The sequence below is a fragment of the Sinocyclocheilus anshuiensis genome, unplaced genomic scaffold (genome assembly GCF_001515605.1).
Source record: "Sinocyclocheilus anshuiensis isolate Anshui unplaced genomic scaffold, SAMN03320099.WGS_v1.1 scaffold431, whole genome shotgun sequence".
NCBI lineage: Eukaryota > Metazoa > Chordata > Actinopteri > Cypriniformes > Cyprinidae > Sinocyclocheilus > Sinocyclocheilus anshuiensis.
The window spans coordinates 423,200-448,870 of record NW_015551065.1 but is presented as its reverse complement, the minus strand read 5'-3'; the positions used below and the strand labels follow the sequence as shown (position 1 = coordinate 448,870).

The 25,671-nt window shown below is 37.4% G+C and overlaps 1 protein-coding gene across 4 annotated transcripts in view; it reads left to right on the top strand.

Annotated features, from left to right (window-relative positions):
* LOC107662058 (ankyrin-1-like) overlaps nucleotides 1-25,671 on the top strand; it is a 142,162-nt gene that overhangs the window by 94,475 nt on the left and 22,016 nt on the right. For all 4 annotated transcript variants that reach the window (XM_016451921.1, XM_016451923.1, XM_016451920.1 and 1 more), the window contains 15 exons: nucleotides 3,238-3,334; nucleotides 3,586-3,664; nucleotides 5,282-5,397; nucleotides 5,515-5,739; nucleotides 5,821-5,975; nucleotides 8,052-8,263; nucleotides 10,982-11,186; nucleotides 12,278-12,374; nucleotides 12,512-12,740; nucleotides 13,286-13,414; nucleotides 14,255-14,374; nucleotides 14,495-14,579; nucleotides 14,724-14,798; nucleotides 15,751-15,882; nucleotides 21,789-21,950. In XM_016451921.1, coding sequence (XP_016307407.1) covers nucleotides 3,238-3,334; nucleotides 3,586-3,664; nucleotides 5,282-5,397; nucleotides 5,515-5,739; nucleotides 5,821-5,975; nucleotides 8,052-8,263; nucleotides 10,982-11,186; nucleotides 12,278-12,374; nucleotides 12,512-12,740; nucleotides 13,286-13,414; nucleotides 14,255-14,374; nucleotides 14,495-14,579; nucleotides 14,724-14,798; nucleotides 15,751-15,882; nucleotides 21,789-21,950 — 2,118 coding nt within the window. The remainder of the gene's footprint in view (nucleotides 1-3,237; nucleotides 3,335-3,585; nucleotides 3,665-5,281; nucleotides 5,398-5,514; nucleotides 5,740-5,820; nucleotides 5,976-8,051; nucleotides 8,264-10,981; nucleotides 11,187-12,277; nucleotides 12,375-12,511; nucleotides 12,741-13,285; nucleotides 13,415-14,254; nucleotides 14,375-14,494; nucleotides 14,580-14,723; nucleotides 14,799-15,750; nucleotides 15,883-21,788; nucleotides 21,951-25,671) is intronic.

The following is a 25,671-nucleotide window of genomic DNA, read 5'->3' as shown; positions in this document are numbered from 1 at the left end:
TCAGAGCACAACGCGCTTTTCAGAACGATGAGCTTTGTAAAAATCGACGCGTTTCAGAAAGGCAGGGCATAGAGGAGCAACAAAAATGTACATTTTGTGGAAAATAATGTGTTTTTTTTACCTTAAACCGCATAAACACATTGTATTACACCAAATACACAACATAACGTTCTTTTTAGCAATGTCATATGACCCCTTTAAATAGAATAGAAATAATTTAAATGAGTGGGCATTTAAGGAGCATCCTGCTCTTGGTTTTTCTAGGAATGGCACAGCTTACATTAGGTATGAATTTCCCTCTTTCTTCATTGTGCGGTGACCATTGTCAGTGACTTCATTTCAAGCACACACACACTCTCTCTCTGGTGCACTTTGAAAATTATAATGGATGTGTCATTAGCATGTGTGCATTGACCTTAATAAGCCTGCTTTTATTCCTGAAGGTATCTAACTGTTCCAGAACACTTAACTGTCCCAGAACACTTAACTGTCCCACTAACCTGCTACATCTTTTTCATTTTTTTTCTGAAGCAGCACAGATTTAGTTCTCTCAGTAAAACAGTTATCATGCACTGTGGTATAAATAAGTGGTGGTTCATGGTCAATATTGGGGAAAAATGTTGTATTATATATATATATATATATATTACTTTTAGGGCTGTCAGTCGATTAAAATTTGTAATCCAATTAATCGCAACATAAATTTGACTGAAAATAGCCACAAAAGATTTAAAGCTATTTTCGTGTTAAATGAGAAAGTATCAAGTAGACATTACAAATTGTAGCTTTAGAAATAATTTTATTTGATTAAACAATTTATTACACAAACATTTAGGCTACAGCTGGCCGACAAAAGCCAACTGAAAGGACTAGGGTTTTTAAACACTGGGTGATTGGGAAAACACAGGTGCAAGGAATGACTAATTAAAGGGAACACGGCACACCTGGGGAGTGAAAACACAACACAAAGAGTCCAGGGGCGTGACAACAGCAGCCTATCATAAACTATGGAACATAAAATAATTTGAGAAACATCGCATTGTATTTTTTGTTCATACAATGAAAGTCATTGGTTATCAAAACAGCTTTGTTACCAACAGTCTTCAAAATGCCTTCTTTTATGTTCCACAAAAGAAAGCAAGTCATTCAGGTTTGAGTAAATGATGACAGAATTTAATTTTTTGGGTGAACTATCCCTTTCATGTTTTTATTATTATCATTATAATTTTATTTTAATTTTTTTTAATTAAATGATACTCTAAATAAGAATTGGCCTTTGAATCATTGATTCACACGATTCGTTCAAAACGCGGATTCATTCAGAAACAAACAACGCTGTGCTGCTTGGAGACACGAAACAATTCTGCTATGACTTTAAAGGTAATATGCACAGATTTGGGGGCGGGGCCAGTGCGTTAACTGCGTTAAAATATTTTAATCGCGTTATTTTTTCATCACTAATTAATTAAGTTAACGCGTTAAACTGACAGCCCTAATTATTTTACATTTTAAATATGTAGTATTTTTGTCTTTTTGTTCAGTAACATATTTATTTATAAAGTTATTTGAGAAGCAAAACTACCTAAGAACAAATTTAATTAGAGTTATAGTCTCTGAAAGTGTTATCTTGTGCAATTTTGCTTATTAAATAAATTTACAAGACAGAAATACTGATTAAGTACTTATAAATATAACATTGGCACATTATATTCATGCATTTGATGGCTTCTTCAGAATTCCAATTGGCAAAATCAGTGATATTGTCACACCACTTTTTTTAAGAATCAATTTTTTATATAGAATCAACTTGTCATATAAAATCTGGTTTTATACTGTGGACAGTACTGCATTTCAGCTCCTGGTGTAATTACAGAGTTTAAAGGTGTGTCTACATAATGTCCTGAAAATGTTTCACATGCATCCAGGCTCTCACATGGATGTGCTTCACATGGCTGCCTTATGCAAATCCAATGCTAAAAATTATGTTTCATCATTCAGTATTTATATTGACAATATACATTTGCTACATACAATATGTATATGCTATATTTCGTATATGTGTTTATATAGGCACACAAACATACCGTATATTCATATACTGTACAGTTACTAGATACAATATGAAAAACCTTTTTTATTTACTTGGCTTTAAAGTAGGCCTACCACTGAATGCTGCTTGAACTTTTTGTTTTTGAAATGCTTGTTTGTTGATTAAGTAAAAAAAAGGCATTTTCTGCTCTACCAGTTATATTGTGTTTGCAAGACAACTTCCCAAGAGGATGATTTATAAAGACCTTATTAGACACAATTATGATTAATGTCTCCTTTTTAATGAAAACAAGCACAGTTTACATACTGTATGACTATGCATTTAGCGTGATATCAGTGGAGGCATTGTGTTTTGAAGGTCATGCATGCCTCTGATTTGTAGTTAATTTAATATTATATTAAAACACACACACACACACACAAAAGTTTTCTCTTTAATTTGCTTTGATATGTTTTGTTGCAGCATGTCCGTCACAAATCGTTCCCTTCATTCTTACTCATTTGCAATCAGTGTTGGGGAGGTTATTGCAAAAAGTAATTAGTTAATACATGCTAATTACTTTTTCAACATTGTAACAAAAGACTTTTGAACAGTAATCATGTCACATTAACTTAAATCAAAGGTATACCAAATTGTCCTTTCACTTCTGTATTTTTTTTTAGTTTACAGGTTTTTCAACCAGTTGAAAGGAATCATAATCACTTTGTTCAAAGCAATATTTATTGTTTAATGTTACGTTTAGGTTATAAATTAATCATTGTTCATTCAAAATGTAAATGCAATGTAATGACAAATAAAAGTAATTGTGACGGTGATTACTGAAAATGATTATCTAACTTCATTACAGGAAATAGTAATCTGATTACATTACTGCATTACTTTTCCTTTAAAAAGAAGTACTGTGGCAGTACCATGGTACAGTGATGGTTATACCATTGTCCTTTGGTATACCACAGTACTGAATGAATTACATGGTGTTTACATAGTACTCGGTAACTTAAAAAGAACATTGTTAGTACCATGGTACTTCTTTATCACTGTTATAACATATTACACTCACTCAACAGCTCTCCATCCATATATATCCTCTGCATATTGTCCAGTCAGTGTTCATTTCCAATTGACAGCATGTTTTTCACTAAATCCTCTTTTTTCTCTTTTCTTTTCTCATCCCCTCGTTGCGGCAGGCGAGGAGCTGCTGGGGAACGAAGGTGCCAGGTATTTGAAGATGGAGGACTTAAAGGACCATGATGAGGATTTCCTTTCCCCCAAGAATGTTCTAGAGTACGAGGGAGAGTTGCAGTGATGTTGAAGATGATTCAGATTAACAAGAAGAGACACATGTATAAAGTAGAGGGGAGCTAAATTCAAAATGTTGCTGGAAGAAATTTCCAAGAATGTTTCAAACTAGATTAAGGAGAAAAGATCAGAGCCCAAACTGAGGAAAGGTCACCGAGATTAATAATGATGGGACTGGGGAACTGTCATTGACATATTCCTTTGTGTCAGACTTATTTCTAACTTGTGTTTCTTAGGAATCATTCTCCTGCTGTTCCAAGGATCCCCTGTGTGTCTCCTGAAACAGTCATGCTGAAAGAACATGAAATGGAGCAGGTGAATGTTTTTTTTTTTTTTTTTATGAGTGCATTGTAGTTTCATAGGTCTCATTTTACAATTGTCTTTGACTCCTTATATTTTAAAATGTCAAAAGTTTGGGGTCACTGAGTTTTTTTATATACTTGTTTTCAGCAAGGATATTGATTAAATTGATCAAATGTGACAGTAGAGAGATTTATAATGTTACAACAGATATCTATTTCAAATAAATGTTGTTCTTTTGAACTTTCTATTCATCAAAGAATCCTGAAAAATGCATCACGGTTTTCAACATTGATAGTAAGAAGAAATGTTTTTTGAACAGCAAATCAGCATATTAGAATGATTTCTCAAGGATCATTTGACAATGAAGACTGGAGCAGCAATGCAGAAAATTCAGCTTTAATCACAGGAATAAATTACATTTTAAAATGTATTACAGTAGAAAACGTTTATTTTAAATTGTAATGTCTCACAATATTACTGTATTTACTGTCTGTTTGACAAATTTTTTTCTATGTAAATACATAGTAGTTACAGCTACCTAAAATAAAAGAGGCTCCATATCATAACATACTTTGAAGTACCTTGGATTACCATTTAATATAGGGTGACCAGATTTCTCATGGTTCAATACAGGACGTGAATGGGGTGGGGGGGTTTGATACAAGACCACGATATAAGATATCTAAATTATATATATGTATATATATATATATATATATATATATATATATATACACACACACACACACACCACACGTACATAATTATTTATTATATAAACACAAAGAAGCAAATTACAAACCATAAGACAAATACAATAGATACAAATTAAATATTAAATTAACTTGTTTTTCTAATACAGTAGGTTTAACATGTATACATTTATTTAACATCTTTTGTTATTAAGATTAATGAGACAGACAGGTATTTAATTAGGCTGCTGTCCCTTTAAGACCGAATGAATGTAATATACTGACACATATATCCGGTTTTCACCTACCTGTTTACGTTCACTTAAGCCATAACCGACTGTATTTAGTATTTGCGTGAGATACTCCACATGATGGAGATTTTGACAGCTGTGTGTGTATTTGACAATAAAGGCGCAAGGAGAACTGATCGCAGAACAGGGAAGCGGCCGAGAGAGCGCTTCTGTGTGTCATTCCGCGTATCTATCCCACCTTCACTTACTGCAATCGATAACAAATTGTGATTGGATGGTAATTCTCTCCTACGACAAGCTTAGTTACCTTCGATTGGGCTGTTCGCGTGACAGAACACTTCTACTACTTGCTCTGATCACCCAGTTGTAAAGAAATTTGGAAATACGGGGCAAAACATGATTTTTTCAAAATAAGTTGGGACACTAAAAATTTAGCTAAAATAAGGGACTGTCCCGGGAAAAAACGGGACGTCTGGTCACCCTAATATAATACCATGCCTATACAAAAGTGTAGATATAATGGCATTACTGTCTGAAAGCATTATTGTACCATGTTACCACCAAAACACTTTTTAAGAGCTATTAGCCAAATGCAGATTTTACATTTATATTTTAGCATTGTCTAATTTTTATTATTGTTTTTTTTATTATTATTTTTAAAATTTTACACATCTACACATGTACAGCAGCACACCCCACTTCCTTTGCCCAAGGAGTATGATGAGGATTCACTGATCCCCAGCAGTCCGGCCACAGAGACCTCAGACAATGTCAGTCCAGTAGCAAGCCCCATCCACACCGGGTTAGTTTCTTGCCTCTGCCTGAAATATTGTGCACATTTTTGAGGAATCAAATACTTGAAATTGAAATATCATGAATTAATTCATTATGCATTGTCTTTGTCCTTATGGTTCTGCAGGTTCCTGGTGAGCTTCATGGTAGATGCTCGTGGCGGCTCAATGAGAGGCAGCAGACATAACGGCCTGCGTGTCATCATTCCTCCTCGTACCTGTGCCGCTCCAACACGCATCACCTGTCGCCTGGTGAAGCCGCAGAAACTTGCCACACCACCTCCTCTGGTGGAGGGTGAGGGTCTCGCCAGCCGTATCATCTCTCTTGGTCCAGCTAGCATGCAGTTCTTAGGGTGAGGAAACCAGTTTTGCTAATAAAACAAGATCTATTAAACTGAGACTGCAAACTAACACAACTCACGTTGCTCCTGAAGGCCTGTGATTGTAGAGATTCCCCATTTCGCCGCAGTTGGTCGGGGAGATCGTGAACTAGTAGTCTTGAGGAGTGAGAACGGATCAGTCTGGAAGGAGCATCGTAATCGTTATGGTGACGAGGTCCTGGAGACCATCCTCAATGGCATGGATGAAGGTGTGTACTAATTCTTGCTGTAATTTGAAGTGATATAAATTTGGTTATACTGTACTGACAGTTTACCATGTATACAGTTACATTTGTTGTTAAGTAGTTGCAGATTTTGTTTTATTTTGATCTCTATAAGCAATAGTTAACCCAAAAATGAAAATTTGCCGAAAATGTACACACCCTCAGGCCATCCAAAATGTACACGAGTTTGTTTCTTCATGAGAACAGATTTGGAGAAATTTCAACAGGGTCTGGCTGCAGACTTGCACTCTCAGACTTGCACTCTCAGACACTTGCGCTTCCGCAATTGACGTCACTTGCAGTTTTTATTTTTTAATTTGTTCTATTTATAGATTTTTTTTTTTTTGTGGTATGGGAGGAAAATACTATATACATAATTATTATATTAATAAACTATATATGTAATTTGATATTTTAATAGCATCTTAATACATCAAGCCATATTAAGTGTTTATGTTTTTCTATGGGAGGAAAACGCTTAACAAGAGACTTTGTGCATTACGTTCATATTCTGCTGTTCTGTGGCCACGGATTTGCGGGTCTTGTCTTTTTCTTGCAGGACCATGTACGTTATTGTACAAAATTAGTTTTAATCATTAAATCACCACAACAGTGTCTTGTCTCCATTGGCAACACGCATGATTTGTGTCGATTGCAAGTGACGTCGCAGGTAGCGGAGAGTGCAAGTGTCGATTGCAAGTGACATTGTAATTTAGTTTCTTTTTTCTTGTCTTCACCACCTGGCTACTGTTGTAAAATGTTGAGAGATTCAAACAAAAACAAAAAAAAGAAATAGAACAAGATAAAAAATAAAGACTGCAAGTGACGTCACTTGCGGCAGCGCAAGTGTCAGAGAGTGCAAGTCTGAGAGTGCAAGTCTGACAATGCAAGTGCAAGTCTGCAGCCAGACCCTTCTCAGAAATTTAGCATTACATCACTTACTCACCAATGGATCCTCTGCAGTGAATGGGTGCCGTCAGAATGAGAGCCAAACAGCTGATAAAAACATCACAATAATCCACAAGTAATCCACACGACTCCAGTCCACCAATTAACATCTAGTGAAATTAAAAGCTGCTTGATTGTAAGAAACAAATCCATTAAGACGTTTTTAACTTCAGACAATTACTTCTGGCCAAAAATATGAATCCTCTATCCATAGTATTGCTTCCTCTAGTGAAAAAGTCGTCTCATCTGAATCAGGAGAGAAATATGCACAGATCAAGCACCGTTTACAAGCCAAAACCATTCTAAACAAATATTTCTGTAGGTTCTGCTGTCAGAGGACAACAGGAGATGGACGTTTTCACTGGAGAAAGCATTATTATGGATTATGAATTTGTATTTTGGGCAGAAGCAAGGGTTTGAAGTTAAAATCTTGATGATGTCTTAACAATGGATTTGTTTCTTACAAACATGCAGCTTTTCGCTTCACAAGATAATAATTTATCGACTGGAGTGGTGTGGATTACTCGTGGATTATTGTGATGTTTTTATCAGCTGTTTGGCTCTCATTCTGACGGCACCCATTCACTGCAGAGGATTCATTGGTGAGCAAATGATGTAATGGCTATTAATATTTGTATTAATAGCCAAAAATACATTGTATGGGTCAAAATTATCGATATTTCTTTTATGCCAAAAATCATTAGGATATTAAGTAAAGATCATGTTCCGTAAAGATAGTTTGTAAATTTCCTACCGTAAATATATCAAAACTTAATTTTTGATTAGTAATATGCATTGCTAAGAACTTCATTTGGACAACTTTAAAGGCAATTTTTTCAATATTTTGATTTTTTTGCACCCTCAGATTCCAGATTTTCAAATAGTTATATCTCGGCCAAATATTGTCCTATCCTAACAAACCATACATCAATGGAAAGCTTATTTATTCAGCTTTGATGTATTCAGATGATGTATAAATCTCAATTTTGAAAAAATTTCCTCTTATGACTGGTTTTGTGGTCCAGGGTCACAAATGTACAGTGTTTCAGTGAACTGTGATAATTTTGTCTCATTGTCTCATATTGTCTTTTCTCTATTAACTGCACACTAAAGACCTTGAGAGTCAGGAGGAACTTGGGAAGAAAAGAATCAGGCGCATCATCTCGACTGACTTCCCGCTCTACTTTGCTGTGGTGTCCCGTATCCAGCAGGAGAACGATCTGATTGGCCCAGAAGGGGGTTCTCTCACCAGTAAGCTGGTGCCCATGGTCCAGGCCAATTTTCCTGAGACAGCCGTCACTAAGCGTGTCCGTCTCGGACTGCAGGTGAGATGGGAGGATGATGAGGAGGAAGATGTGATGGAAAATGGAGGAAACTTATCTCCTGCATATTATCATAATGTATCTGACAGCTTTTAGTTTTTGTTGTTGTTGTTGTTTTCCTGTCTGGTCATGAGACATCAAACGTGACAAAACATCTCATCTTTCATCTCTCAAAATGAATTATGGGCTCAGCTGTCAATGTGAATGAATGTAATTTTGTAAGTTGTTTAGATCTCTGTGATTGAGTTTGATGATGGTAAAAATTAATGATAAAATATGGTATAGTATGTGATGGTATGCTATCTGTCTACTTCCTGCTTAAATGAAACATAGGTTATTTCTACAGATGAACATATACAGACACATTTACAGTGCAGTAAATAGTAGTGCATAAAAACAGCAAAAGTTGAGAATGAATGAACGTTTTGCAGGTTTTGATTGAGGGAATTGTAAGTTGAGGAGGATAAAAGACACGGAAGTTGAAGCTCATTGAAATTGTGAGAGTTTTAATTGAATGATGAAAATTTTCTGTACTATTACAAATATCTGAAGCACCTTATAAAAGCAAACTTTCATAAGATAAATTGTCTTACTGAATTACTGTACTACCTTTTGAAATTTTTATTAGATTTTTTTAAAACTTTATTAGCTACACAAAAAAAAATATTTCTTTTTAAATTAAATGCAGTTTTATATTTTAAATGTAAAAACCTAGAACTTAGAATGAAATGATCGTGCAGGACTGCATGTGTTTATTTCTGTTTTCTTTGCCCTGCAAGTGTAACAACCAGCTCATACCAAAGCTGATTTTTTTTCTTGTTTTTAACCCATCATTTGTTTAATCATCTGTGTCATTTGTTTCATTATTATTCTTCTGTTTTGCTTCATTTTTGTTGTTTCTTCTTTTTGAGAATCGACCTAATAATTGACAACTCGAAATGTATTGACAAACTTGATCAGTTCCTATTGTGCTGAATTCTAAACAGTTCATTTATATATATTTTTGTGTTGTTTAAAACACTGGTTGTCAGGAAGTCAGTTATTTTGAGGTGGCATAAAATGAAATTGACCTTAATAGTTCATATATTTTGCCGCAATAACATACAGAAGTATTTTTCAGTTTTCTCATATTCTTGGAAGATTTCTCAGGTCGGTTCAATGACACTGACTGGCACTGACCACTGATTCTTAACAGAACTTAAAATGTTGGACCATGATACACTATATATACCAAGCTCTGTGAGAAAGACTTTCTGTCTAATGTTGCTCAATACCTCCTCTCCTGATCCAACAGTGTACAATAAATATGTGCTTAAAGGAATAGTTCACCCCAAAATGAAAATTTGCTATTAATTTACTCCCCTTCAGGCCATTCAAGATGTAGGTGACTTTTTGTCTTGAGTCGAACAGTAAAAAAAAGATTTTTGCCGTGGTGATTTGTGATTCAATAAATGCAAGTCTGCGGCTACCCGTATTTGAGAATACAAAAGCATATCAGAGAACACAAAATTAATACCTGTGGCTTCTGACAATATATTGAGGTCTTATTAAGCGAAACGATCGGTCTTTGTAAGAAACTGAACATTGTTTACAACATTATTACCTGTAATCCATTGCCTCAGGCAAACGGGGAAATACGATTCTTTTCAGCGAACCCTCATTTTACATAAACAGAGAAACTATAAAAACTTTCATTTGGCTCCTTCATTGAAGTGCTTGGTTCACACATGTGCATATCAGAGGCTTATTCGAGTCCGAGTCAAACTGTTTTCTCAGTTCAGTAACTGTTGGAGGAAGTGGAGCGCTAAATTAGTTCATTCATCAGAGGATCAGATTCGCAAGTATTTCAGCTAATTTCGAGTCGGAGTGACTTTGAGGCGTCCAAAAGTGAATTTTATTGAGTAGCATAGATCTGTGCTGCTCGATCCGCAGACTATTTCAGACTGTTCAGAGCATGTGCCTGAGGCTCTGGATTACAGGTAATAATGTTGTAAATAATGTTCAGTTTCTTGCACAGATTTATCATTTCGCTTCATAAGACCTCAGTATATCATCAGGAGCCATGGGTGTTAATTTTGTGCTGCATGTATATGCTTTTATTGACGGCAGCCACTAAATTACATTTTATGAATCCCCAAGGGCCACGGTTTCATCCAAAAATCTTCTTTACTGTTCCACTGAAGAAAAAAGTCACCTATATCTTGGATGGCCTGAGGATGAGCATTAATAAATAACACAGTCATTATAATGAACTGCACACTCAAAGATCTTCGAAAGCTTTATAACAATACAGGGTCAACTTGTTGTGTCTGTGTCTTGTACTGCAAGTGAATTAATTTTGCACCAGCTTTGGTTCAATAATGTTTGTAACTCTTTTTGCAGTTAATAAATAAGACTGATTGACAAGCTAAATTTGGTGTCTTGAATTGCATTGTGCAATAATTGCAATAATAAGAAAACAGAAATATATTGAGATCTTTTCTGTTTCTTCTTTTCCCTGATTTCTCTCATGAAAATATGTTTGGTACACATTTCTGAACTGAATCTCCCTCTCATGCATTCATATGCAAATATACCATTGCTCACACTACCAAATCTATTTCTTCTGACTTTCATTCCATGTTCTTCTCTTTCACCTTTGCTCTTCCCCACCCCTATCTTTTACTTTGTGCTCTACCACTCTGTTATGGTCTCTTCTCCCCCTCCATCCTCGTCACTCAGGCACAGCCAGTCCCTGATGAGCTGGTGGCCAAGCTTCTGGGGAACCAAGCCACATTCAGCCCTGTCGTGACAGTAGAGCCTCGTCGGCGCAAGTTTCACCGTCCCATCGGCCTGAGGATGTCACTGCCTCCCTCCTGGAGGGAAAGTCCACGGGACGCTGGCGAGGGCGACACCACCAGCCTCCGCCTGCTCTGCAGTGTCATCGGTAAAAATCAGCCAAACATGTTTACATTGGGGAACAAAAATCTTGATAATTATTTTCTTGTGAAAATATCTAATCATCCTTTAAGCAGTTTTTCTTTACGTTAATGTATTTTAAGTTTATTTTTCTTGTCCTATTCGAAAATAGAAAATCTTTCTTTTTTTCTGATTTATGTAATTGTAAGTGTTATTCTTAAGTAAAACTATTTAGATTTTTTTTTTTTCATGGAAAAGATAAATAAGAGAAAATATAAATACTAGATGAAAAAAACAACCTTAAAATATGATAATTAGAAAATGACTGAAATAGAATTTTTAGGTACAAGTACTAAAATTACTCAAACTACATATTAAAAAACAAGAATGAATAAAAATGACAAAAATACTAAAACTTAAATTCAAATGAAATCTAAAAAATATAAAAATACAACTAATTTGACATTAATAAATACTATAATGCTATATGAATAGTAATAATGTTGCAAATCAATTAGAATTTTCCTTCTCAATAATCTTATTTTAAGGATATTTAAATATTTTTACTGGCGAACAAGACAAAAATACTGATTGGGAAAATTAGTTTATATCATTTTATATGTTTTTTTAGAAAAAAAAAAAGTAATAATTACAAATACATGTATAGGAAATAGGAACTAGTTCAAATTGAAGTGTTTTGCTTTAATGTTAATATACTTCTTATACCAGTATACATACAACTAAGAAAGCTGTTCATAGTTTGACTACTAAATAATGAGGCTGTGGTGCTTTAAAATATTTTAACAGTTTTTCGAGATGAAGAAGAAAAAAAAAAGAGACTTCTTTAGAAAATGTTGAGAAAAGAAAAAAAATGTTCAAATTATTTTTGCTATTCCATTTATTTGCCACTAGCGGCACAGAAATTACACTGCTCAGCAAATGTGCAAGAGTGATCAATGTAAGCATTAGGGTTTTAAGGTTAAAAAATATTAATTTATCATCATTTTAAAAACAAATGACCCAGAATGATCAAATACGGCTCCTGAACAAGGCTCTTTTTTAAACACCTTTAAAATAAAGACACGTCTATTGCATAGTTACTTTCTCTACATTTCATAGGCGGCACGGCTCCAGCCCAGTGGGAAGATATAACTGGCACCACCAAACTTATTTATGCCAATGACTGCGCCAGTTTCACCACCAATGTCTCTGCCCGGTAAGTATCATAACCTGTACATCACATGTTAGGTTATTTCAGAAGTTCTCAATGTGTGTCGTCGTCACAGCAATATGTTATTATTCAACCTTGGTTATATTAAAAATGTGACTCAAATCTGTTTTGCTCTCCCACAGTTTCTGGCTGGCAGACTGTCCTCGGACTGCAGAGGCCGTGTCCTTTGCCAACCTCCTGTACCGTGAGCTGTCAGCCGTGCCGTACATGGCCAAGTTTGTCGTTTTTGCAAAGATGAATGAAGCACGAGAGGGTCGACTCCGCTGTTATTGCATGACTGATGACAAAATGGACAAAACCCTGGAGCAGCACGAGAACTTTACTGAAGTGGCTCGCAGTAGAGACATCGAGGTCATATGATATAGTGTGTTAAAGACTTCATATAGACGACCATGTGTTTACAGCAACTGGTGTTATTTCTACAATAAAGTATCTTTTACATTAAAACCTAAAACAGCATCTGAAAGAACAGGGAAATAAATATTATTATAAAAATGGACCCTGTTAACTTCAACTCACATTCTTGGTCTTTCTGTACCTGATTCATTTACTCCAAACTAACGTACTAACAATAATAATTCATCATATAAACATAGTAACTCACTAAATTTTGATGCAGAAGCAATTCCCTCTCAGAAATAGTGAATTCCTCTCAAAAAATAACTCTCCATAATCCAACGCAAACTTGCATTTGAGGTCTGGCTACCTTCTGGAATAAAACATGTTTTTCATAATCCAATCAAATTCAAGCTAACAGTTTTTAATCTCTTTGAATATTCTTAAATATAAACATTACAGAAGCAAATATGTTGTTAATGATGTTTCACACTGACTTTGCTAGATATTATCAGATGTTTAATTTAAGCTGCATCTGCTGGTTGCCGTATGTTCTGTAGGTCATGGAGGGAATGCCGCTGTATTTGGAGTGTTCAGGAAACTTGGTTCCCATAAGGAAGGCAGCACAGCAGCCCCGCTGTTTCAGCTTCCAAGCCTTCAAAGACAACAGACTGCCTGTGTCTGTGAAGGTAAAGTCATCACAGCCAATTACAGTACATGTTTACCTTATTTCCTCCAAATTGTATTCTTTCACCCATAGTGAACTAGAATCTAGATGAGTTTATTTCTTCGTTAGATTCGGAGAAATGTAGTATTACATCACTTGCTCACCATTGGATCCTCTGCAGTGAATGGGTGCCGTCAGAATGAGAGTCCAAACAGCCGATAAATACATTACAATAATACACAAGTAATCCACATGACTCCAGTCCATAATTTAACATCTTGTAAAAAGATGAAAAGCTGCGTGTTTGTAAGAAACAAATCCATCAAGACGTTTTAACTTTAAACCTTAAACTTTAAAATTGCTTACAGCTAAAATATGAGTCCATAATCCATAATAGCACTTCCTCCAGTGAAAAAGTCCATCTCCTGTTGGAAGGAATGGTTTGAAGTTAAAAATGTCTAAATGGATTTGTTTCTTACAAACACACAGCTTTTCACCTCACATATATCATAATATATATGATAATATATATCAAAGATATTGATGGACTGGAGTCATGTGGATTTCTTGTGGGTTATTGAGATACCTTTCATTCTGATGGCACCCATTCACTGCAGAAGATCCACAAAAGAAATGGGACATTCTGCAAAATGTCTTCTTTTGTGTTCTTTTGGAGAAATATATATATATATAGATATATAGATATAGATATATCTCATGCCCATGAAAAAAATCATGACTATATTTCCAGAAAGAAAGCACTGCATAATGAATAGTTTTCTTTAATATTTCTGAACAAATAGTTGCCTTGGTATATGTTGGTATATATTTTGGGATATCCACCTCTTTCTCCTTTCCCCAGGTGAGGGACAGCAGTAAAGATCCCTCTGGTTTCTTGTCTTTCTTGCGCAAATCAACCAAATATGAAGATAGTCAACATGTGTTGTGCAACCTCAACGTTACCATGCCGCCATGCATTAAGGTAACATGGCAAATGTTGATAATCACTGTTCTCACGTTTACATTTCCTACACAAACAGATGCTCACATATATAGCTAAATCTACAGCTGTTCTCTAACAGTGTTTATTTCTTTATAACAGATTATAGGAAGTGATGAGCGAAGGAGAACTCTGACTCCTTTAGCTCTGAGGGAAAGATACAGTGCTCTAAATGAACCAGCCATGGGTAAGATTGCTCCCACACTGACATCTCCTGCATGTTAAGCCCCCAAATCTCATACAACCTTTGCCTGACCCCGCTTTGAATAAAATGTGAGCTGCAGCATCAGATTGCTGAACTCTTGAGCCAATGATGGTCTGGTTTCTGCAGCATCACTGAGCGCCATGGAAAGGATGGAGTTAAAGATGGCTTTAATAGCTGAACAGCTAGGCCTGAGCTGGGCTGGTGAGTGTGAGGTTTTGAATGCACTTCTTTCGCTTTACAAGCATAATGCTTAACTGGTCATGTCTTGTCAAGGCATATCTGGATGTTATTTCTCTGCTATATATAGAATACAAAATGTTTTGACAAGTCATTTACTTTAAGGTCCAAATTTACCAAAGCTCAAGAACATTTCACATTGTCTAGCATGTGCAGATGAGATTAAATACTGACTACCATTGGCTTATTTTTTTGGCTTTACAAAAGATCATTTTGCACAAGCTAAACTTTTTTCATGCTAGGGACTTCATATGGGGGCCCATTCATGCAACGTAATAATCAAGTGATGAATTAATTGACAAATCAATAATCAATTGATTAAATTATTAAATCTATTGGAAAATTATTGGAGATAAAGAGTAGTTACATAAATTAACATTTAAAGAAGATTTAACTTTCGGTTTTAAATTAACTGAATTAACTAAATAAATTCTTTGTACAAAATGTGGCAATGATGAGAGAATTTGAAGGAGGCATGTCAAATCATGTCATATACTTCTATATCATAAATGCAAATAAATGCAAATTTTTCTTATTTCACGGCAATTCCATTGCCTGCAGTTGTTGTCAATACACCCGCTCCTGCCTACACTTAATTTGCATATGCAAATTTGAACATATTTTAAACTTGCATATTCTTCAAGAAAAGTGGAGCATAAATACAGCACTATAGCATAAATCTATGAGGAAAAAAGAAAATAAATGTGCAGTGCTTTCAAAATGTTAGCTTTGTCCACTTGGTTTTATTGATTATTGATTTGTCAATTTGTTATTATAATAGTCTTTTATTGAGTGGCACAAATGTAGCCCTCATACTTAAGCAAATTATGATTTAGTCTAAAATTAGTGATTTAATAGTGAAGGAACATATTAATTCATGCCGGGGCATAATGTATCATATCTAATTCCTGTGCAGAGTTGGGACGTGAACTGCAGTTTAATGTAGATGAAATAAATAAGATCCGTGTGGAGAATCCCAACTCCCTTTTAGAGCAGAGCTCAACACTGCTCAACCTGTGGGCCGCTCGAGAGGGGAAGAGAGCCAAAAGTGAGTATCATAGTGTCCATTCACAATGAATATCTAAATTATTTGCGAGCCAATGTAACCTTATTCATCTGTCTCATGTGACGTAACTATATGAACATGCTGCCATATTTGTTGCTATAAGTATCAGCATGCTTTTAATGTGCAGCGCTGTGGGATTCAACAAAGGTACCCTTACGAAAAAGAAGTTTATTCAAGTGTGCTATTAGTATACTTCTTTTAAACTAAAAAATAGGAAAGTATACTTTTAGTTTACTTTTTATGTACTTCTCAGAAATGGGCTTTATGTACTTCTCAGAAATATACTTGAAATTACATTTAAATATACTTGACTTATACTTAGAAAAAGCCTAAATATGTTTGAGCTATACTTGTGCTACTAGAATCCGTGTTTTCATTGTTATACGGTAGGGGGCACTAGTTCACATCTTCTGTACAGTCTTAATAAAATAAACTTGAAGTATACTACTTTTTGGTAAGGGTAGCTAAACTTTTGTTTCTGTTTATAAAACTTTAGAACGTGAGTGCCCAGATTGCAGGTATGCAAATTTGCAGTCTTGCTGCGTTTCAGGCCCCTTCCCCTTATCATGCAGTCTCCTCTCTCTAACCACCCCTCTACCTTCCCATCTTACCAACGCTTTCCATGCCCCCATATCTGAACCTTTTTCAAATCAGAGGTAGATATAACTGTTGTTGAATTAAGAGGGTTTCATGTCACCTTATGGCTGCACCCCACTTTTTGACTCCATTTAGATAAGGATGCCACGTTGATTGATTGTTTTTGCTGAAATATCAGTGATTAGGTTTGATGTCAATAGCCCTATTCGGACGGTAATTGTTTCTCATGTGGACGTCTGTAATAAAACTCATGGATATGGATGGTGATTTATTTACAGTAGAAGAATGAGGTCTGTGATCCAACGAACAGGGGAACGGACTGCTCACGTGGTCAGTCGCATGATTGTCCACTGTAAATAAAATGTTGTGCTAGGAATAATAAGAATAAACAAGTTCACGTTTAATAATATCCTATTTATTATTTTATTATTTAAATCTCCTGTTTAAAAATATGAAAATAGATGTGTTATAGTTGAAATGGTTTTTTTGATAGACCTCATTTTTTTGTGTATGTGAATGTAGGCCTATATAATACATATTTTTAAATTGTATTGCATACCTGTTGCTGCCATAATAATGGCCCATTTCAAATGTTTATGTGCTTTTCTTCTCTTTGTTCTTAACAGCTCCCACTCGCTGTGGTGGAGCATTTATGAAATATTGTTCTTGCAAATATTTTCTAGCATTTCAGTATTATTTTTTTCAGTAATAAATATGCATGCAAATTACAGCAAAGTGCAACAGTTATAGTGTTTCTTCTTGTAAACTCAGAGATGTGGATTCAGACGGCAATTAAATTACCACAGAACCTTGGTGTTTGTCAAAAAACAGTAGGTAATTTGGCCAGGGATTTTTCCGGGGGTGGTGGAAGAAAAATACCTGCATTCTAGATTCGGACGGCAATAAAATCACAGACTAACCCCTGTAAATGCTGGAAATTGCTTACGTCCCCATGAGAAACTGTTACTATTCGATTCAGGCTAAGAAAATGATTTATATTCAAGAAGCACAGGATGTTCTATTTTCAATCTAAAAATGATTTTATTAATAATTTGTGTAGGAGATCCCACCAAAAAATGCTTGGTTACACAATCGCCATGAAGAACAATCTGCTTTCGTGATATGTGTGTTTTCCTGAGGAAGAACTGTGGCTCAGATCAGAGCAGGACAATAATTGTCAGTTCTCTATCAGTCAAATAATTTCAATAGAGACACTCTATGGGTATTGTGTCCTTGCACGACTGCACTTGAAGATCTTTAAGCGTGCCTTTAGGCAGTGAGAATTGCCCATTTCTGTATAAAGTTGGCCAGCAGCCCAATTCTCATTCAGAATTTCGCTCTTCAAGACTCACTCTTTAAGCTCTTGATTGCTATTGTATCAGGAAACTGTTAATAAAACAATGGAGAAGCACTGAGGAAATTATTCAGTTACCAGAAAGTTGTGATGTTTGTGTACTTCCATTTCTGTCCATTACTCCGGCCACAGCTAGCGAACGGGTTATTGGGAAGTTACATGCAACAATTTTATTTTTTTCGAGTGGGTGCCTCAGCCACTTCAGCTTGCTAGAGGACTGTGCTCCAGCTAGAACAAAACATTCCTCAGTTATAATGAGTGCCACTGCACACAAATGGCGCTTTTCCACTGCGTGGTATGACTCGGCTCGGTACGGCTCAGTACGGCACGGTTCGGCACGGTTTGCGTTTCCACTGCAGTTCAGTACCGCTTTAGAGTGGGTGGGATTATTCACATGTCGCCTCTACTACCACGACTCCTAAAAAAAAAAACTTTTTCATTCCGCATCGCCCCATCATGCTCTTGCTGGATCCGCTCCTCTGCTATCAACGAGAGGAACATCTGTACTTCCGCAACAGACAACAAAACTTTTTGGTTGTTAAAAAAAAGGTGCGCTCGTTCAAAACAGTTGCGTTCGGTCCTTCGCTGGCTTTGCTGATTTAAATCTAGCAGTTCTTTTGTGTTTGTGTCGCAAGTTCAGTGACGCAGGTAGTGACGATTCTCTCCGGCCAATCTGTGATCAGCAGAGTTTACACGTCACGTTTTGGTAACGGTACGGTTCACTTGGAACCACAACCGAAGTGGTACTAAAAAAAGTACCAGGTACCAGGTACTGTACCCAGTGGAAAACCCCCCAAAAGTGAACCGTACCGAGCCGTACCGTGCCGTACCATGCAGTGGAAAAGCGCCAAAAGTAAGCCAAACAATACAGCCTTGCCCAAATGCGTGTGGCAATCATATGAGAGGAAGGACTTGAACCGGGTGTGGACTTCTTGCCTAGGACTGGAGCATTGGAGCACTGTTTCTGGAACCTCCCTAACAGTGCACCTTTTGTAATTCTCCCTAATCAAACACACTGATTAAGGTCATCAGCTCATTAATAGACACTCCAAGACCTGAAATGAGTGTGTCAGACAAATGAGACATTCAAAATGTGCAGTGTTGAAGGGCTCCAGTTTTGGAACTATTCAATGTACCCAGGCTGCTATTGCTTGTGGTGTAGAAGTTGTGCAATTCTAATTGAAATTTGAGTCTCCTAACTGCCCCAGTCGAATTACGGCTGTAGAGGACTAGGCCCAGTCAGCTAAATGAAATGCACAGCTGACTCTACCATGGCATATTCCTTTCCAGTCCAAGCAGGATAAGCCATCTGAAGAGGATGCCAATACGTTTGTTCAAGACACAATGTGGTTTCTCTTCTTCACAGCCAAGGCTGTTTATCGCCAAGCTGTTGAGCACCTAGAGGTTGAATGTAATGAGAAAACTCATAAGCCGCGTGTTCACACAAGACAAGACAGTACGCAGCCAGCGAAAACCAAGCTGCATGCTACACAGCACAAGACAAAACAGGATATGAAAAGCATGCAGCCGATAACACGAGCTGCGTGCAACAAAAACACAAGACAACAAGAAAAGCACGCGGCTGAACACAAACCGGGTGCTACACAATACACACGTGGACAGAAGAGCGCACGGCCGAGCGAACTCGAGACCGCACGCTCCCACAACAGACAGAACATGGAGCACGAGTGTCCGGACCCTGACACGAAATTGAAACTCAACAAGACATGAGTGCCGGGATCTGAACACCAACATGAAACAGAACACGCAGACGAGAGCGCACGGCTCGAGCACTCTCGAAGTCACGCGCTCACATGAAAACAACGACACGATGGGAGTGTCAGGGCTCTGTCACAAAACCATGAATTACACTAGACCGAAGTGACAGAACCCTGACAGAATGGCCAGCAAACATGCGATTCCTACTTTCCTATGTTGCAGAACTCCAGGCTGACCTGGTCAAAACCTTTGATTAAGTGACTAGTGGAAGGAAATACGCACAACAATGAATCTTGTCATGGGGACAACACAGTGCGGATTAATTGTGGCAGCTCAAGGGCATCTGTGACTGAACATCTCTAAGACCATTGATAATAGCCCCATGTTGTTCCTAGACACCTCACTATCCCTAGATGGGCTTTTTAGTTCAGCAGTGGCAGCTATGCAGGCCCACTGTAAATCTAAGAAGAAAAAAGAATGAGGCTTTCAGTTGTCACCTGCTCTGCACCAGGTGTTAATAGCTGTCTTTTATTTTGCCCCAGTTGCCTAAAGGTCAAAGTATACTTTGCCATACTCGAGGGTCCACATACAGTGCGTGTGATGCAACTTTTATCACCAGAATAGTATGTGATACTCCATCAAATTCTTGTAACATGCACACATGTGCATTGACTTGGTTTTGCACTAATCAGTTGTGGCACAACTGGTGGCAACACTGGCCCGGGCTGCAGTTTCACAGTAGAAAACAAAACTACTAGACGGAACAACAAAATAGCGATTTTAATTTAAAAGAGTAAAAAGACATTTTGATAGGTCATAACTTCTGGAGAAAAATAGAGCAGACGCTGGACAAAGATGAAGCTTTCAAAAGCACATATGTGGACCGGTCGTCGTGATTTTGCCAAGTAAGACATGTTCCTGGAACATCAACATCAACATCAACATCTTTTGTTGATCCTGGATCAACATTACTGTCCAAAAATACAGACTTAACCCAATCCCTACCGTCGCTTAGCCTTTTCGAACTTCTTTTTGCCCTCAAACGAAGAACGAAAAAGAACTTAGTTTGAAGTATATCAGGGCCTTTACTACCTTTCTGGGCATTGAACGTGGTAGTTGCATTGCTGTCTATGGAGGGTCAGAAAGCTCCCAGATTTCATTGAAAATATATTTATTTGTGTTCTGAAGATGAACGAAGGTCTTGTGGGTTTGGAACAACATGAGGGTGAGTAATTAATGACAGAATTTTCATTTTTGGGTTAACTTTTCCTTTAAAGCTTCAAATGCCTACCTTATCACTAGGCACCTACCAGGTGAATCCAGGTAACAGTCTGCTTGTTGCACGCTTCTAGTGCCACGGCACCACAAGGGGCTTGGGTCAGGGGGCCATCTCACCATTCTTCAGCACCTCAGCACCACCTTATGGGTGTAGACAGCCTCCAATCGGCATTCCCTGCAATGTATTAAGAGGAGTAAAGCCAGCGATAGCTTGCCCTTGCTCCCCCCTTCCCAAGTTCTTGGGGTTAATATTAGGCCCTATTCCATCAACTTCACAAGTTTTTGTCAAAATAAAACTTCCCAAAACAAGAACACTGAACACTGCCAAACTGGTGCACATCCTACCTCTAGATGCTTAACTTGGAGGGGTTACATAGTTTGCAAAATGCTGAAACTGTGGAAAAGAGAACTTGCCTGAAAGAAAACATCTGCTTACCTAGTGTAACTTTCAATGAAAGTAGAAAGACACAGACAATTAAGAGTGAAAATTGGGCTGCTGACCAACTTTATACAGGTGTGGGGCTCCCCAGTGTTGTTAGGTGAAAATTAGGAAAAGCTCACTGGTCAAATGATAGTCCGCCCAAGACTTCCTCCTATTGACTTTATGTCTTGATACAGCTTGTGGGATTTTTTTTTAATTCTCTGCCATTGTTTTCCACATGATGGTGATAAATATGGTGGCTGTAAAGAAATATTCACGTGACTGAGACAGATTTTTGCACAGTATCTACTTAATTTTAATAACAAGACTAAATAAAGATTTGTACACTTTACCCTAATGTCGTTTTGAAATTATTGTTATTTGGATGTCTTTGCTAATAGTGTCTTGAAATCCTTTGGTTTTGTCAGTGGTGTGTCTCTGTCCTCATCCTTTATGTCCAACTACCCTGTCTTCCCCTTCTCCATTTCTCCACCATCTATGTGTCTCTCACCACTGTAGTGGACAGCCTGTGCGTGGCCCTCAAGAGCATTGACCGAGTGGACATTGTGAACATGTTGGAGGGCCAGGGACCACCAACAGGTCAGCAGGGGGGCTGGGAACAAGATGCATCCAGGTCTAGGCATCATGAGAGAGACCATCTATCTCCTGGCATAACAAATGGTAAGTGAGAGACACTGCTTTGTTAAACTTTCCTCACTTGTCCCATATAATCCTTTTTTTTCCAAGAGCTGGCTTTTCCTCTCATCCAGCTGATAATCTACTGCTGTTTTTTCTGCTGAAACCCGTGTCCCCCTATATTTTGGCCATGAACCTTACATTTCCTCTTCCAATTCTGCTGTCACCAGGACCAGAACTGAAGACACCCCTCCAGAACTATGTTATTTTGCTATTCTATGTAGCCTGTCCAAATGTTTTGACTAATTTTCTGGGAAATGTTTTAAAACTCCTCAAAGATCCTCTGTTCCCATTGAAATTGGGAAATCTTTGAGATTAAGGAGATGCATTTCTATGTCTAAATGAACATTAAGCATCAGACAAACCATGAAGGTTGTCACACTACTGACTGTCTCTAAGTTACTTATTCAGTTATATTTATATTACTGGGAAAAATTCAGCGTAAGCTCTGACAGTATCTGCACTCTAAAAAATGCTGGGTTAAATATAACCCAGCGCTGGGTTACAAAGGGACAAACCCAGCTATTGTAGGGACAAAGGGACAAACCCAGCTATTATATTTAACCCAGCATTTTTTAGAGTGTGTGGCTTGTAGTATACATGTTTTGTAAATATGAGTGAAAACATGTTTACATATAAAGCTTGTACATCCACAATATGAAAGAATCACTTACCAACACTGTCTGTTTAATTTTAACTCCTGTAAAGACCACTGTTGCTTGATATTCACACAAAGATGCTGTCAAGAGGCATGATACAATCATGTAGGTTCTCTTAAGAGTGGAAAACTTGCTGGCACTGGCAAAGCCTTATCAGTTGTCTTGGATCACATGCACATTGTTACCAAGTATATAAAGACCCTGACATCACAGAAACACTAAGTTCCCAAGTTTTATTACAGACAGTAACTATTTGATATTTGCATAGACCATATGGTGGCAAATGTTACATCTTTAATCACTTACAATCAGGCACAACAGCCTTTGTTTCACCTGTTACTGAATTCTGTTTTCAATACATTTCATCTGGAAGACGGTCTCTGACTTACCTATCCATAAAACAATGTTTACATGGGTAAAAAGCTCCACCCGTCAGAAAAATGTAGGTAATCAATAGTCCATAAAGAAAAGTAGTCCCACCTCACAATGACAATTTAGACAACTTGACATTTTAAAGGGTGCTATTGACTGTTCAAATGCGGAGTTTTGCGCATCGTGTGTGTAAGAGACAGAGAGAGAGAGAGAGAGAGAGAGTGAGAGAGAGCGAGAGAGCGCGAGAGACACCAAGAGCTTGTAACACTCCAAAGAGAAAGGAAAAATTGAAATCGCATCATATGACCCCTTTAACATTTTCAACAGCATGCAAAAGATCTTGTCAATACAGCTTAAGTTGTATTTAACCCCAGTTATATAGCCTGTCAGTTATAATTTCTGTGCATTGGCTACCTGATATGTGATGAAATTTGGTTCCTTTTACCATTAACAAAGGTAACCTAAATAATTCCAGATATCAGTTAATTCAGTAGCATGTTTCGTGTTTTTGTGGAACCATTATCATATACATATATTTTACTCGTACAGAGAGATGCACTTCTTTGCGGCTGAAAGCCTTAGTATAGAGTAAAACATGTTAGTTCTACAGATGCTGAGGGGGTAAAGTCCAGTGCAAAATATACATTCATATCACCCTGAAGGGCCACTAAATGGGTCATGACACAACTTCTTATTGTATTATTTTCCTTGAGGTTCACTTATAATGTGTAATGTATATATCATACATAATCATATTTTATTAACACATGACCGTTCTCCATTTTCTCAGTGTCCTTCTGATTTAAAGATGCTGTTATTGTGCTTCTTGTGCTTCATGACTTCACTGTAAATCCCCATTGTCATGACAGGGTAACAACCTTTTACATAGGAAATATTGTATCAATACCCCTGCCATATCATGTAGATTACAGTATATGGCAGTAAATAATCATAAACAATCAAAATTATGTGAAGCATACACATCTCAAACTGCTACAGATCCAAGACTGAAATAACACTTAGAAAACATATCAAATAACACAACACTGAACAGCAGTCATGGTTCTCAAGATGCACTCTTAACAGTTAAACTGTTAAACAGCATCTTATGGCATGAGATGTGTTGCAGTGGTCAAAGATGTCAATCAGTAGCATAGGCAGGAAAAATTAAGAAAAAGCGCAAATAGACACAAATCCTGCATGAAGCACCTTTGATAGAAATAGTAGTGCCTGTCCCTTTCCTTAGTACAATACTCCACCCCTACTTGCATGCCAGGTGAAAAAATAAAAAGAAATTGGCAAAAATGTGTTGCTGTGGAGGCAGTCATGCACTTGATCTATTCATTTGATGTCACAAAGTTGTAAAAGTAGAAAACAAGTTGTTTTGAAGCTTTGTTTCAGTTAACACTCTTAATTGGGGAGGAAGTGTCAACAGATCAGGGAAAATTATATTCTTCATGTCATGAACCATTTAGGTGATATCAGATCTCAGATTAAAAGGATTTAGTTCTTGTTCAAAAGTATGTTAAGATATATTAATTGTAATGTTCAGTATTAAACAAATCTTCTTGTTGTGACCATCAGCCACAACTTTAAATCACAGTGGTCAGCAGAAGGACATTGACTTTGATCAAGTGGCTTACAATTGTATATGAATAGAGTATAGAGAGAACTTTACTGTAATGAGGTGTGTCATTACTTTATATTCCCCTTCTGTGAATTGCCAGTTTAATTACGCCAGCCCCTTTTACTGACAAATACAATGCTTGTGTCTAGTCACCCCCTTGCCTCTAAGTAATGGGGCTATCATCATTGTATTTAAAAAAAGAGCACTTCTTCCTCGATTTATTCTTAATTCATAAAGCCTTGAATGGTGCAGACACCACACCGCTGCACAGCCATCCTATATTGCAACCCCTGAAACAGAGCCCAAGGAGTCATTCCCTTGTTGAATGTGCTCATTAACCAGATAGGGCCTCTTCTGAAAGCTAGGGTGTCCGTGCATTTCTCTTCTGAAATATGCGAGAAAGACCACCACTTCCACTATCCAGTGCAAAAGTTGATGCTTGGTGATTATTTTCCCCATGTTTGGCCAATGGTTCTGAATCTGTTCGACCAGACTCAGTTTCCATTCCCTGTAAAAACGATTGCTTCCAGAGAGAGCAGGTCCACACCCTGTGCATGTGAGAGAGAGACATGACTGTAGCCTGAGACTTGATACATGCTCACCATTGTTTATGCACAGCACTGTGGTGGTATCTAGTGGTGGACCTGCAAGAGAGTTTGTGCACTGCACTGTGAATGTGCAAGCAGCCTGTGTTGGGACAGCTATTGAGTGACTCACCACCTCGAAGGGAGCAGTAGCTCTCCGCATGTTTTGCCAGTTTGTGGATTATTTTGCTATGCAATGGTATTTTGAGGATAAACACTGTGAAACTGTGGGCATCTAAAGTGCTTGTGACAGTTCGTGAGTGCACTATTGTTGTGCCTTGTTTGGTTATTGCCCTGCAGAGGGAACCCAGCCAGCTACCCTTTTCTTTTTCCTCACTTCTCTAGTGGGGAGAGTTCCTGATTTGTTTGGGGGCAGTTGTGGCCTAATGATTAGAGAGTCGGCTCTCTCCACCCTCAATACCATGTCTGAGGTGAGACCCTTGAGCAAGGCACCGAACCCCCAA